At 47.4% G+C, this 15,440-nt stretch overlaps 1 protein-coding gene across 4 annotated transcripts in view; it reads left to right on the top strand.

Annotated features, from left to right (window-relative positions):
- LOC136568519 (SET-binding protein-like) overlaps positions 1 to 15,440 on the top strand; it is a 237,074-nt gene that overhangs the window by 43,399 nt on the left and 178,235 nt on the right. Inside the window, exon 3 of one of the 4 annotated variants that reach the window (XM_066568529.1) lies at positions 7,765 to 8,160. The exons of the other annotated variants lie outside the window; for them this stretch is intronic. Within the exon in view, the coding sequence (XP_066424626.1) occupies positions 7,765 to 7,803 (39 nt within the window). The 3' untranslated portion in view covers positions 7,804 to 8,160. Of the gene's footprint in view, positions 1 to 7,764; positions 8,161 to 15,440 lie in introns of those variants that run through there. 4 annotated transcript variants of the gene reach the window in all.

Raw genomic sequence — 15,440 nt, 5'->3', positions numbered from 1 at the left:
AGGCCGCGGTGACCTGGTTTCGGAGTCCAGCACGGCGATCCCCTCCTTGGGGTCCCTCGGGGCCAATAACGGACGCTGACACCAATGTGGTGGACGGTTAAAGGCGTTTATTGAGGGGTCTCGAGGGTATTTATGGACTAAGGGGCTTCTCTACGTCAGACAGGGGTTTGGCTATACTTTCTAGGGTTAGTATGGAGTGGAAAGTTACTGGCATGCATAGGTTAGGGGGGCTACACGTCTGGCTACATTCCAAGGGTGATCCTTATCTATGGGGAGAGGGGTAGAAGGATTCCTGTAATTTTCCGTCACAGCCCGAAATCTTCCGAACGCCTGTCCCTATGCCTACTACACTTCCCCCCCCTCTTTCACAAATGAACGAGGTAGTCTTATACATAGGCACTGAAATGAGGTAGGAGGTTGAGATCTGGCTAGGGAAAAGGGTCTTGGGAAACCTGAGTAAGTTTCTGCCAGGCAAGTCTCTTGTGACTGGTAGTGTTCTCTGTTGAATTCACAGTAACTGTTGCTGTCCCACGAACAGGATGTTAGTCCATTCTAGGCGGGCCTGAACGAATGAGACTAGCTTGTTCAGCAGGCATGGCCCGAAGGTAATAGCTAAAAGCAGCATTGCCAATGGACCTATTAGGGTAGAAATCAGGGTGGTTAACCATGGTGATTGATTGAACCAGGATTCGAACCAGCCCTGTTGGGCTTCCCTGTCTTTCTGTCTCTGAGCCAGTCTGTTTCGGAGTTCTGCCATGGAGTCTCTAACGATTCCTGTGTGGTCAGCGTAGAAACAACATTCTTCTTTCAAGGCGGCACACAGGCCCCCTTGCTGCATGAACAGGAGATCCAGTCCTCTCCTGTTCTGCAGGACCACTTCCGAGAGCGAGGAGACTGACTTTTCTAGAAAGGAAATGGACTTCTCGATCCTCTGCAGGTCCTCATCGATGGTCATCTGCAGCTGAGACAGTCCTTGGTGTTGAGTTGCTAGGGCTGAGACACCTGTTGCTGTTCCAGCCGCTCCTAGGCCGAGCAGCATTGCGATGGTTATACCTGTTAATATCTCTCTCTTGTGGAGCCGGCTGTTTTCCTCGAGAAGGTGGTACACCTCCTCGTCTGAGTGGTACAGGATCCTAGGGATGATCAGAACTTGGACACAAAATTCGTTAGAGTTATCGAATTTGGCAAGAGACACGCAGGGACTCACTCCAGATCTCTGGCAAACCCACATTCCGGATGCGGATGGGACTACCCACTTATTATTCTTCCTGTCAGGCTCAACTACTTCGGCGCAGACGTCGCCTTTCCGCTTAGCTAGGGTTGCATTGCCAAAGCATCTGCCCTGACCTGTGACTTGACTCAGGGTAATTCCTTTGCGGGGTGTGTCCCATCTGCACTGGCGAGGGGCATCGGCTGTGGAATAGCTGAAGGGGGTATCTAAAGCGATTCCTTCGTAAAAGGGGGGTTTAACATCGTAACAAAGCCAGCAGGAGTCGGTTAGGTTAGGGTTAGATTCATTCAGGGATAGAAAGGTAGCTTCTAACATGCGAAGGATTGGGTCCGAGTCCGACCTGGCTGAGCGGCCTATCTGGAAGGCTTCCTCATCGCCAGTCGGGACCTCGGTGACCCTTGTGGGCTAGGCTTTGCGGTAGGTCATGTTTCTCCCTTTCTGTGTGCTTTTGCCTGTGGGAGCATAGGGTATGAAGATCCCCTGCCCCACTATGGGTTGGCATAGATGGGCCGTCTCGCATCCATAGCTGGAGGGGGCTGAATCCCGCATGTCCCCTCCCTCTCAAGAAGCATACGGCTTATTTGCACTATATCAAAAGGGAGTAAATCATCATTGCTAAAAAGACCGTCCACGAGAGTGGAAACTACTCCTGAGTTAATTCCTTTTTCCGAAATAGCTTTTACTATTGTTTGAACGTCTTTGGAATTAACGGGAGTATATGTTCTTTGCTGGTTCCCCTGGGGTCCTGTAATTCTCACCGGGAAGGCATGCACCGATGCTGCGGGTGCCCATCCCGCGCATTCGATTTTGATTTTACCCCAGTCGGTGAGTTCGTATTGGGGCTGGTTCTCGATTGTTTTAAAAGTTTCACTTGGTTTCGTCCGAAACCGCATTGATTCAGTTTTCTCTGCTTCCGAGTCGCTGCTGGACTCGGTGGGCTCTGTAGAGCAATCCGAGGAGCTGTGGCTCCCTTCAGAGTCGGAAGTCGACTGCCAGTGAACTTCCGGTCTCTGCTGCCGTTTTGTTCGGCTTCGGCCCCGCTCCTCCCCTCGGGGGCGGTGCCGCTCCCGCCCCCTGGGCTCGCCCTGCCTCCCGCAGGGAGGGATCTCTCCCATATATGGTGGCATCAGTGGGCGCGGCTCCCGAGCGAGTGTCCGCCCTCTGTCGCACCCCCACGCATGCGCGTCTGCTGGGATCCACAGCTCCTGGCTGGGCATGGGCTCAGCGCTGGTTTCCCGCGCATGCGTGTTCGCGGCTGGCCGCGTCTCCGGGTTCTTCCCGCCGCGGGCTGGCGGGCTCCGCCCCTCCTCCCGGCCACCCGCGCCATATTCAAACGGGTAGGGCGGCGGATCCCCTCCGCCGCTCGCCCGCGCGCCAGCCCTCTCGATATTTCGGGCTTCTGCCGCCAATCCCTCCCAAAAGGACCGTGCGAGTCCCTCCGCTTCTTGCGCTAAGTCGGCTATCGGCGGGGAAGGGATGGGCGAGGGGTCCGCGGGCACCCCGGGGGGCTCCGGAGGTGGTCTGGGCCCCGGCGGGTCCCCCGAAGGGGTCCGCGGGTCTCCCGGGAGCTCCGGGGGCTCTGGGCTCGGGGAGGGATGGGATGCGCCCGGCCCCCGCGTTTCCCCGTTTTCAATCGGTTCGCCACCGGGGGGGGTTCGCGTTATCGCCCCCTCCCCCCGCTGCGGCGTGATTAACAGACAGGAGCGCGCAGTGTTCCACGCCTCCTGTTCTTCTAATGCTTTGCGTAGGGCGGCTTCTGCCTTCCCCCACGCTTTCAGGCTTTTGCTGCTGCCTGTGGCTTTTGTGTCCTCTGCTAGCGCGACAGTACATTTCTGCCACACCTCAGAGCGTAATATATCTATGGGTCGAGCAATGACCCCAAGCTCCAAGAGTCTCGTCAATGCGAGATTAAAATTCTTGAGCTCACATTTGATTCCCCATTGCATATGTATCAAACTTACGACCTTCGCTATCGCTTCCATACGAATCGCGGGTCCCGGGGCGTCCCCCTTCTTTGCTATAGCCGTTCCGGCGTTGAGTGCTGTCCCCTGGCCAGGAGTTCCCCCGTCGCCCGGACTCGTTCCCGGTCCCGGGTTTCGGCACCACTATGTTGCCTTCTTGTGAAGGCCGCGGTGACCTGGTTTCGGAGTCCAGCACGGCAATCCCCTCCTTGGGGTCCCTCGGGGCCAATAACGGACGCTGACACCAATGTGGTGGACGGTTAAAGGCGTTTATTGAGGGGTCTCGAGGGTATTTATGGACTAAGGGGCTTCTCTACGTCAGACAGGGGTTTGGCTATACTTTCTAGGGTTAGTATGGAGTGGAAAGTTACTGGCATGCATAGGTTAGGGGGGCTACACGTCTGGCTACATTCCAAGGGTGATCCTTATCTATGGGGAGAGGGGTAGAAGGATTCCTGTAATTTTCCGTCACAGCCCGAAATCTTCCGAACGCCTGTCCCTATGCCTACTACAGCACCCAGAGCTGCAAACCTCTTTACTGGTTCTGTCTTTGTTTGCAGAGGTTTTGGGATGCACAGGGCTATGAGTCCTTCATGTACGTGCTTGCGTTACTCCAGCATCATTTTCTGCATGCAGCACTCCCTTTCCTCTCCCTCAGGGGTCCATTTCTTCTGGCCAGTGAATAAGTTGAACAAAAGTTTTTGGAGTATTTTATCACAAAGATTTCTGTTCTTGCATCAAATTTTATTAAAACTGGACAAAATATTCTAACAACATTGAAGAAAGGATCATGCAGGCAGGCAAGGAGCTTATGTGTGCATTCACATATACACAAACCCAGTGTGACATTAGCCTTGTTTCCTTAGGAAACCAGTCTATTTCTACATCAGGACTATATATGGACCTTGAACTGCAGGCAGTTGCTATCAAGAGATGGATTCTCAAGCCATGGTGCATGCACCAGTAGCATGACACTGCTTCCGAGTAGAATGGTCAGCAAACTCTACTTCTCCAGGGTAGTATCAAGCAAAACACCTTGTTATTCTTTTCTTGGTTTTCATTGTTTTGTGGATTTTGTTGGAGACGTGAACTAGTAGTGAAAAGGACAGGGTAAGAGCTAAGGTGTCTGTGCTGGTTTAGCAATAATTGATTTTTGGTGAAGGGGAAAAAACCACGGAAGTGATACTCTGTGAGGAGCTGCTAGCAGCTTCCTCTGTGCCTGGCAAAACCAATCGCTGGCTAGCTCTGATAAGTGGCACACTGCTAAGCCAATTAGAAAAGCTGGCAATGCCTCTATGATAACATATTTAAGAATGAAAAAAAAACCCGCTGGAAACTCTCTTGCTCCCTGCTCTCTACAGAGGACTGGAGAGTCCAGTCGGGCCCCCCTCCCCGGCGGGGCCGGCCAGGGCCCCTTTCCAGAGGGGACCGCTGGACCCTTTCCTGGCACAGCTGCCAGGCCATGCTGCTGCAGGCCATCCCAGCGTCACGAGCAACTATGTGGCCAGGGCGGCACTGTGCGGCTGCAGTTGTCTCGGCATTGTTCGCAACGGACTTTATTTGCTTAGCCGCTTTTAACCAGCCATGCTGAGGCCAGAAAGACAAAAGCAGCGGCAGCAGCTTTTCTTTATTCAGCATCCTGCATGAAGAAAAGGCGCGGAGTAGAGCCAGCAGCTGGCACAGCTTGCGCAGTGCTGGTGGAGACTACGTGACCAATAGAGAGAGAAGCATGGCGAGCAATTCCCCAATTGCAGAGCCTGGACAAGATTAACCTTTCAGCGCTGCAGAGCTCTATAAAAACTGTTTCAATTGACAGAACTTGAGAACAAATGGATCTACAAACACCAATTCTCTCCCAAGTCAGAGAAAAGGAAAAAGTGATGACACATGAGGAGAACAATATGGTGACACTAAGGTCGGTGCAAAAGAGGGAGGGGGAGGAGGAAGTGCTCCACTTGTTGGAGCTGTGATTCTTCTGCAAGCCATGGTGAGGACTATAATACAACAAACTCTTTCCCTGTAAGTCAGGAAGTGCGTGGGGGGATGCAGCATTCACCCACAGACTATGAGAAAAAGGCACTCGTGCTGGAGCATGTGGATGCTGAAAAGCTGTCATCTGTTGAGAGGCTTGAACAGAGAGAGAGAGAAAGCCCTTGCTTTCAGAGATAGAGGAAGAGGACGCTTGCTTTTATACTAGAACAGCTCATCCTTAAAAACTGCACCATATAAGCTAAATGGCCCACGAAAAGCAGTTGTGGGAAGACTGCAAGCCGTGGGAGGGACTTCACGTTGCAAACAATTTCCGGGTGGACTTTTAGCCGTGAAAATTAAAACCATGTTGGAAAAGTTCACAGAGAACTGTTTCCTGTAGGAAAGACCCCATGGCACAGCAAAAGACTCTTCTCCCTAAGTGAACCGAAGAAAGATTTTTAGAAGTGACAAACTGATTAAAAATCCCATGTTTTGTCTCCCTGCGCTGTTGATAGGAAGGAAAGAAGGGCTGGGGGTGGGGGAAAGGTGTTCTAATGGTTTATTTTTAGTTCTAATTATCCTCTTTTAATTCTGTTAAAAATTTTTTCTTTATACCTTTTAAAGTTTTAAGCCTGTTTTGCCCTTAGTGTTTTTCTCCTAATCCTTATGTCACCCCATGAGTTTTCTTTCCCCCTTCTCTGCTTAACTATGATTTGCTGAAGCAAACAAACTCCACAACTTTTGTGAAAGTTGTAAAGCCGATATGTTTATTACAGTGCTGGACGCATGTGGGAATCGTTCCCCTAAAATGACATGCGTACCTCTGGGAACGCCAGATCAGATCCCCTTTTATCTCCCTCTCAAATACATATGCATGCAATTTCACAATAGGTTCATACATATTCATTCCACTAATTTCGCGTGACACTTGCCACTAATTGCTAATTCTTCTTTATCAGAAAGAACTCCTGGGTCAGGTTGCCTTGCTCTGTCTGCCCCCCACTCCCCCCTTATCTCGTCCTTCGGCTGAAGCAGTCCCTCTAAGCACAGGCCCTTCACGAGAACAGGCAGTCAGACTAAACAGCAAGCTACAGACTTAAATATATACATTTCACCTCAATCAAAATGGATTTCTACTCTGGAAAACTTCAACTTTGCCTTAACTACACCAGAGGAAAATGAATAAATGATTTTTATAGGCGCACTGACATTTGACCAGCATCAACCCATCACAGTGTCTTACTATAGAAATGAGAATATGTATTTGACATGTGGCTTGGACTGTGGCCACTGTGGAAGGTAGCATTGCTGAAGATGACATGGTCATTCAAGATACACAGTCAACTGTAGTTGTGTTTGCAGAACTAAATGGGTCTCTACCTGGCTCATTTTAAGATGGTGCCTCACATTCTTATTGTACATCCATGTTTACTGTTGTTAGGTCTTATATGAAGACATCAGGAGAGCCTGTCCTCCTGCAACAAGTTCACAAACTGTAGAAATAAAAGGAGAAATGAAACCATCTTGTTTCTTAGTACAGAATGTGAAATAGAATAATAAGATTAAGTGACTCACACAAGGAACCTGTTGCAGGCCAGGGTGACAGACCTTTTTCACTGAGCTCTGGTTGCTTTACCATGACACAACTGAGTCTCCCAGGTGGTGGCCGGATCTTCAAGCATTGGGTGCATAGCCCTTCTGAAAGCCAATTCTCTTTTATTTGTCATTGAAACTGGTGAATTTGTTTCAAAACTAACTCTCTGTATCTTCACTGCTAGCTTTAAAAGAAAATTTATCTCAGGGAAGAGTTAGGGCTGGATGCAGAGATGAGAAGGGTGAATTTTTGGGGCCAACATTCAATTAGTCAACCTAGAGGCCCTTAAGTCCCTTAATGGTCTGTAAACCCCAAAGTATGGTAAGAGTGGAATGAAGAATATCTACTGGAGGACTCATTACCTTCTCATCAGTTTCTCATGGCTCTGTCTCACCTGCATGGCAAGGTTTGTAGAGAGATGGTATCTTCTATTGACATCTGTGTTACAACAACTGTACCACTTTAAAACTGGGTGGTTCACTGAGGAATTTCATCACTTTGCAGCATCCTAGCTTCCTGAGAGGCAGTCTCCATCTGCACTGCTCAGACGGGAATCAGCCCCAAGGGGATTTACAGATAATTTTGCCTTGCCCAACACTCCTCCTCTCCAGAGGAACATAGGGTCACAAGCAAATGAACTAGAGGCCATGGCCCCACTGTCCTTGCTGATGGCTCTGAGGAGGAGAAGGCTGAGAAGTGGATGTTCAATGTGTCGCCACTGATCATGCCCTTGCTTCTCTGCGCGGCAACGTTGCTGGTTCCCCACCTGGTACTTCTGTGAAAAGGCATTTCTGTAACACACTTTGCAAGTGTTTCCCAGGAAGACACATAGGAAATAGTCTTCTCATACCTCTGAGGTAGAGCCTACATTAATGTCTTGGGTTACAATGTAAAATGCAACCAAAAGAAAGAATTCAATTATCATCTCCATAAACTGTTAAATTCAGGTGGGGCAGTGTTCTTTATCTCTTCCATGACTCATCCCTGATAACTCCCTCTGTGTGCAGATATCTTCTGTTAATTGGTCATCAAGTCTCACTTCATGACTCATGAAATTACATCATCCATCATCCCATTGTGAGATGCTTTGCCCAGGGGGAGGAACCAAGCATTCCTACCTGGATATAATCTGAGATGTGGAACATCACGGGCAGCCTTACCTACTGGATTCCCAGAGAACAAGAGCTACATCACCACCACTGGACCTTCAGAGGAAGACCAGACCCTTCTACAGGATCACCTCTTCAACAGAACCACATCTATCACTTCAAGAGGACTGCAGCCACCATTTAATGGGACTGCTAGCACCACCCTGAAAAACGGTGTCAGGTTGTATCTTGACTCTGTCAGTGTTTCTGTACTATTGCATTTATTTTAATTTTCCTATTAAATTGTATTTCTGACTTGGGATCTCCCACTGGTTGGCTTTCAAACTAGTACAACTTATTTCTAAGTGGACTTTTTTCAGTACTCTCCTCTGCACTCCAGTATATGCTAAAATATTGTGCTGGCCTAGGCAGCTCCACCTAAATGAATGATGGGTTGGTAGGTACTTGCTTGTGGTATTTTCTGAGACCCCCATCGAAGGGAGGAATAATGAATCTGACTCCATGTTCTTAGAAGGATAATTTATTATTTTATGATCTATATTATATTAAAGAATACTGTACTAAAACTATACTCAACTATACTAAAGAATACAGAAAGGATACAGACAGAAGGCTAAAAGATACTAAAGAAAACTTGTGACTCTCTCTCCAGAGTCTGACACAGCTTGGCCGTTATTGGCCAATAAGTAAAAACAAATCACATGTTGGATAAACAATCTTCAACCACATTCAAAAGCAGCAAAACACAGGAGAAGCAAATGAGTTAATCTTGTTTCCCTTTTTCTCTGAGGCTTCTCAGCTTCCCAGGAGAAGAATCCTGGGCAAAGAGATTTTTCAGAAAATATGACGGTGACACTTGCTGTATTCACAGGTGGGTAATTTGATGAAATCTAAGACTAAGAAAAATAAACCTGAGGCAGATAGTATTCCAGTGAGGAGGAGCAGCACTAGCAGGTGTTTGATCATCTCTCATTTCTGCCTCCCACCAATGTCTTTTCAGCTGCAGGGACAGTCTTTACATCAGTCTCCTTCCTAATCTGTATTAGTGGTGAGCTTGAAGACACTTGTTTTGTTGCATCTTCCACTGGGAACTCATGGTACTGGATTGATGATGTATTTTATTTCTTATACCACATATATGTGCAGGTTAGATGGGGATAATTAATTTGTCCTGCCCATTTTCTGACGTTGCATTCACCAGCACTCAGCTGAGAATTCTTCTCAAACCCATCCTGCTTTCCATGGTATACTTTTCTTCAATAATTTATGTAATCATTAGGATTAATTCCCTCCAGCCTTTTCTCTCTCTTAATTCCATAGCATTACTTGATTACTTGTATTATATTCCTAATTTGAAGGGGAGTGTGGGGGGGGGAAGCCTGCTTCCTCTTGTGACACACACTAATCACAAGAGGACCTGGGAAGAGCATGATGGGGAGAGATTGATCTGTCCTTAGGTCATCAACTCTGGGCATGGGCAGGAGCTGCTGCTAGTCACTCGGGGACAGCAACTGCCAATGTGCTCTGTGGGAATTTGTGAAGCACGAGGCAGCTCTGCAAGATGGCAGCACATCTTTTGCTGCCCCCTGTACTTTGCTTGGCAGCCATGGCAGGTAGCCAAGTCATGATTCATCCTTGGAGGCAACTTGGGATGTGGAGTCCTTGGGTCTGCTTGGAGCACCCTTGAAGAGAGTGGTAATTTGTCTATGATGTCATATAGAGGGAAGAGGATATTTTAAAGAAAAGGGAGAGCAGCTTGTGATAGCCAGATCCTTAACCTGAAGCATTTGAGTGCAATAGAAGGACTGACAGTGACTTACCCTTGACTTTCTGCATCTGCTGGAATTCATATTACTGATGTGTACATAAGACTTAACTGAAGAAGGACAGTTACTAATTACTGTCTAAAGAAGCCTTTTACTGTTACATTGTGATTTTGGCTTCTGGACTTCACTTCTACCTACTAAGATGTTAGCATGAGGGATTGTCCTAAGGTGCTGAAAAGGTAGGATGGAAATATAGAGAAACTTCGTATTTATTTCAGTCTATGTGGCCTGACCTAAGCTAATAAAACTTAGCATGAGCCTGTGGGGTACAGCAGCTGCATGCTGGAGATATAAGTTGACTCTGTCCATCTTGGTGACATGGTTTAATAGGCCTATGTGAATTTCCTGAGTCAGAGGCCAGCCACCATAGCCATCTTTGTCACATCTCAGTGATGTGTATCCTGTCAGGTTTTTCTTTTTGTTCCCTCCCCAGCATGGAAAGAACCATCTGCCGGGTTGGCTTTCAGAAGATTTTTTAAAACTACCTATTTCCCTTTTGTTTTGAGAGGAGAGGGGGGAAGCACACAGACCAGAAGGGGAAAGGAGAACCTGACCTAAAACCAAGCCAGTATTTGCAGGGATTTTAGAATAGCTCATATGCTGCTTCCTACTCCCCAAGGAAGGGCTGTCCTCTTTCTTCTTTTTGATTCAATTCCCTGCCACTCTGTGAGCAAGTCAGAAGCTTCAGCTGCTGCTGTCAGCTGGGAAGGGAGGCCCCTTGTTTAAAACCCATATGTAATCTCTGCTTAGAAAAAGTCAAAATCCTTTATGCTCTCCCTTAAAGTCTCCTTTGCTCATCTGCATCTTCACTGCCTGCCTGTGGTCTTGCCACTTGAGTGAAAACTCAGATAAAAGTTGACCTGAAACAGACTCAACAAGAAGCACAGATAGAATAAAGGTCCATAAATAAATAAACAAACCCAAAGAATGAACAGCGCAACCAAATTTAGTTCTTGAGAGTGGCAAAGGAATCAGAAAGTATGTCAAGTGTGTTGGAGCAGGGCCCCATCACATGTTACTTGGAAAGACAAACACCATCACTTCGAACATCATCCTCCCTCTTGCCCTTCTTTATATACTGAGCATGATGTCATACGGTCTGGAATATCCCTTTGGTCAGTTGGGATCGCTAGTCCTGGCTGTGTCTCCTCACAAACTCCCATGCACCCTCAACCCCCTTGCCAGTGTGGCAGTACAAAAAGCAGAAAAGATCATGGCTTTGTGTAAGCCCTCCTCAGCAATGACATAAACATCTCTATATTATAAGCCCTGTGTTCAGCAGAAATCTGAAACACAGCCCTAAACTAGCCACTGGGAAGAAAATTAACTCTACCCCAGCCAAACCCAGCACAGGTCTTCCCGGTTACCTTTTCCCAGATCTGATGGGAGAGGCAGACCAGCAATGCTCACCCACCATGGCATGTGGCTGGCAGGTGGCCCAAAGCTCTCACATGTGGGCTCCTTCCTGGCAGATTACCCATGATCTCTACTTCACAGTTTGGGTGTCTGTCCCCCACCTCACCCCAGTCCCTTCCTCTCTTGTCCCAGCACTGCCAGGGAGGAGGCGGAAGCAGGGATGGCAGTGGGGAGATTGGAAGGGACAAATCTTTTTTCTTCAAATACTTTAGGCTTTGGATGTTTTTAAAGAAAAAAAGAGAAAAAAACCCCTTTATCAGTGCTTGTAAAGGTGTGCTACTGGCATATAAAAATATAGCAGTAGCAGAGGGAATAGAGAGCAACAAAGAAGTGTGGATTTAAACATTTGGGTTTTGTTTCTTAGGTTTGTCAGGAGACAATCTTAAAAAAACCCAAACAAACAACCAATAACAAAAAAAAAAACCCAAGCAAAATTGGTTTTTTGCCATTCACTGAGGTCTCTGCATCCCAGCACTGTATTTAGTTGTGAAGGACTTAAAAGTGTAGTTTCCCATCATTCCCTTTAGACATCTTTTTTTTTAATATGACAATGGAAAATCAAAGAAAAAAGTGAAAAATGCTGTAGCAGACCATGGGCTTGCTAGGGCCCCGTGGAGAGCAGAGGCTTAAAGATAGGAAATGCCAAGTCATGGTGAAATAGCAAAGAAGCCCCTGTCTTCTGCCTTTCAGACCCTTGCTTATCTCTCTGTAAGCCCATAGGTCACATCTCCTTAACCCCTGCTATTGGACAATTTTGGATCCCCCTATACCCTATATAATGGGATGTTTTAGCCCATTCTGGTTAGCATAGCCGTCGCTGGAACCCTTCACAGACCTTCAATAAAGCCATCGCTGTGGAACTCCGGAGCAGCCTTCTCTCTCTCTCTGCGTCTGCCCGCCGGCCAGTGGTGCCTTAGCAAGCAAAAGAGCTGAACTCAAAAGAGCTGAGAATCACTAAAGAGCTGATATCCCTTATGCTTGCTAAAGGTTGCCAGTGGCTGAGAGGGGCTTGGGTTTCAGGCACTCTGTCCCCAAAAGAGGACTGAGCTATCCGGCCCGTGCAGCCTGCTCAGGGGCAAACCTGCTCTCAGCAGGAGGCTGGGACAAAACATGACAAACATTCCTCTGTTCCTTTTAGGTTCAGTAAAACTCACCTTTAAACCTTATTGAGTGGGAGGAATTAACCTCACACAAATACCTTGCAAGAGATGTTTAAGTCAGAGTTACAATTTAATGGAAAGATTACAATAAATGCAATAAATTAAGAAAAACTGGCTTAAAACCACAAAGTCCGAGGACAACCTGATATCTGGTTGGCCAGGGTGGTAGTTGCCATCCGATTAAGCAGCGGTAGCAGTGCTGTTGAAGTGGTGGTTGAAAGCAGTGGTCCTGAAGAAAGTCTGGTTCTACCCCAGATGTCCAGTGGTGGTGGCTGTAAATCCCTAAACCTCAAGATTATATACCCTAAAATCCAGGCAGGAATGTTCAATACCTCCCCCAGGGTGGGGAGTTTGACAATGGAATTATGTAATCCAATGAGTCATAGGATATTTTGGGGAGTCCTTGATGGCCCATTGGCAGAGATGACCCCCTTTAGGCTGGGTGTAGTTATCACATGAATACAAAAAAACCACTATACCCTGCTTATGGGTGGAGTATGCAGCTGTTACAAACTACCTACCATTAACAGTTCATCAGAAGATGATGTAGTTGGTGGTAGAATACATACTTTGGTTACACTTTACATTGTAACTCAAAACAAAGTCATTCAGAGAGGATCAGAGAAGATGGCAGGGAAATCTTGTTTGTGTTATTTTTGGACATTCCCATTGAAAGTCTGATTGTTGTCCCTTTTACTCCCTTCCTTTACTTGTGTATGTTTTTCTTTCTTACTTCCTTCCTTTCCCTTTGCCTTCTTGAGAACTTTTTCTTTTTAAAGTATAAATTATTAATAATATAACATCACCTGAAATCTGTGTGTGTTTCTGATGAACCAAGCTGTGGATAGCTTATTTCTGTCTGACTGGAATTGGAAAAAGTGGCAGGGAGGACTGTCTCCTCCTAAAGCAGTATGAGTGGCATTAGAAGAATTAGTTGGGTAGGGATGGGAAGCTAGACTGCCATTTTGTGGGGTTCAGCTCAAGGGCAGCCCCTTTCCCTGGTAGATTGTCTTGGTCTGAAAGACAGGTCCCTGCCAAGGAAGGCGGGAACCTCCCTTGGAATGGAAAATATGACCCCCTTCCCTAGAAATTATTATAACTTTGAAAATATGGGGCTTTCAGGCAAAGATATGGGAAAAGGAATAACAGTTATTTACTAGAATAAATATATATATATGACAAGGCAAACAAACAAAAACAACAGCAGCAACCACAAGCAAAAACAGAAACCCAATAACAGCCTTCTCTCAGCTGTCAAGCACTTTCCCCTTTGGTGTAGTTATGGTCACGGCTGGCAGGGGCACTGTTGGCTCCTAGCTGAGCAGGGCAGGTGCAATGACTCCTCCGCAGCTGCAGGGGGCGCTGTGGCGTGAGCTCAGCCACCTGTCTCCACGTGTGTAAGGGTGGGCGAGCTGGTGGGAGGGATAGAAAAGGGGCTTCCTTTACAAACCCACAAGGGCAGCTGATCCCAGTGCCCCTCTGCATGGCAGAATGGACTGTAGCAGGAACCTTGGAGCAGCAGGCTGTAACAGCAGAGACAAGCAGATCCCAGGGTGGCCAACATAATGTAACAGAAATTCTGCAGCCATAGCAGGAACAATGAGGGGTTGGATAGACATGAGGTATTGCATTAAAGTGTAGCAAAAAACCCTGAAGCAGTGGCAGAAGACAGCAGGGATGGGCAGTGACAGCCAGGCTCCCACAAGCAGCTGGGTGAGGCTCCCTCAGAGGAGGGGAGGAGAGAGGGGTCCCGGGTTTTCCTCTGGGGCACTGGAGCAGATGGTGAGGGCCCTTTTCCAGTGAGGTCAAGTGTTAATAAGGTCCCAGTTCAACAGCTGCTCTTAGGAGCAAATGCTCACTCATGGTAGGAGAAGCAGTGAGAGCCCAGATTGGGGCTTCCCCCATTGCTGAGTGGCTACTTGTGAGAAGGTTGAGCAGATGTGTTGCTTGTGCTTGAGGGTCACAAGGTCTGGGGTAGGGCTTCCTCCGTCACTGAGTAGCAGGCTGATTAAAAGAGGCCTCTAGGGAGCGCAGAGAACAGGAGCGGGCAAACAGGGGTGTGGCATGTCTCTGAGGGTGTGTCATGGCAGTTTGTGAGGCAGTTCACGCAGGCAGGGTTGTAGGGTTTCTTGCTAGTAAGGTTTACTGTGTGTTGTGCGCACTATTTCTGTTGGTTAGTAGGTTTTAGCATTTCTGGTAGTAATGGTTTGTACGCAATCAAAAACTGTAGTTAGTAGGAGTGTATGTAAGCAGATGGAACCCTCCAAAAAGGATGTGTTTGTCCAGACCCATTCCTGTGTGGACTGGTTGAGTTTATCAGTGGTTTCAGGGGGCGTTGCAGAGGAAACCTGCCTGTGGTGTAAATAGGCGAACGATCTCCTTTCACTGGTGGCCGAGCTTAGAGAGGAAGTTGAAAGACTAAGGAGTATCAGGGAAAGTGAAAGAGAAGTAGATTGGTGGAGTTCAGCCCTTCCATCCTTGAGGGAGGCCGACCAAGAGTCCAAGGATTCCTATGCCTCTCACTGTCAGACAATAGAAGGACAACTGATAGATGAAGGTGTGAGAAACTTGCTTAAAAAATTTAAAGAGTTGATTAAACCTTAACAAAAATACAACAAAAGGACTAAATAAGGAAAAACAGGCCTGGAACTACCCTCATGGCTGCCTACCACATGGCTGGCTCCTCTTCAAGATGGATGCTTAGTCTTTTATACTCCTGGGGGTTGCATAAGCCAACCCAGGCCCCTCCCAAAGTCTGTCAGTCAACTCTTCATTGCTGTTTATTGGTGGAGGAGAAGACTACTTTCTTGCAACTTGACTGGAGGGTCACATGTTGTCATGCTGCACCCCACTTCCTCCCCCCCCCCCCCCCCCCCCCGCCCAGATACAAGCTTTTCCATTCTTTTCCATTCCCAACTGCCTCATGTAAGGGGCACATGTGCACACCCTCTTTCTACCTGTCCCAGACAATCCAGGCTGTCTGATAGAAACAATATGGGGGGAGGGGGGGGGGTGAAGGGAATTATGGGGAGAACAGAGGACATTTAAATTACAATAACATAACTATACATCAATTAAGCTTCTCTTAATATTCACACAATATTAATCCCTTAATTGCAAAAGGCAATCATCTCATTATCTATCTATAACAAAGGGGAGTGGAAGTGGGTAT

Source organism: Molothrus aeneus, chromosome W (genome assembly GCF_037042795.1).
Source record: "Molothrus aeneus isolate 106 chromosome W, BPBGC_Maene_1.0, whole genome shotgun sequence".
Classification (NCBI taxonomy): Eukaryota; Metazoa; Chordata; class Aves; order Passeriformes; family Icteridae; genus Molothrus; species Molothrus aeneus.
Note: the sequence above shows the minus strand (reverse complement) of the source record. Positions and strands in the feature narration are given on the sequence as shown.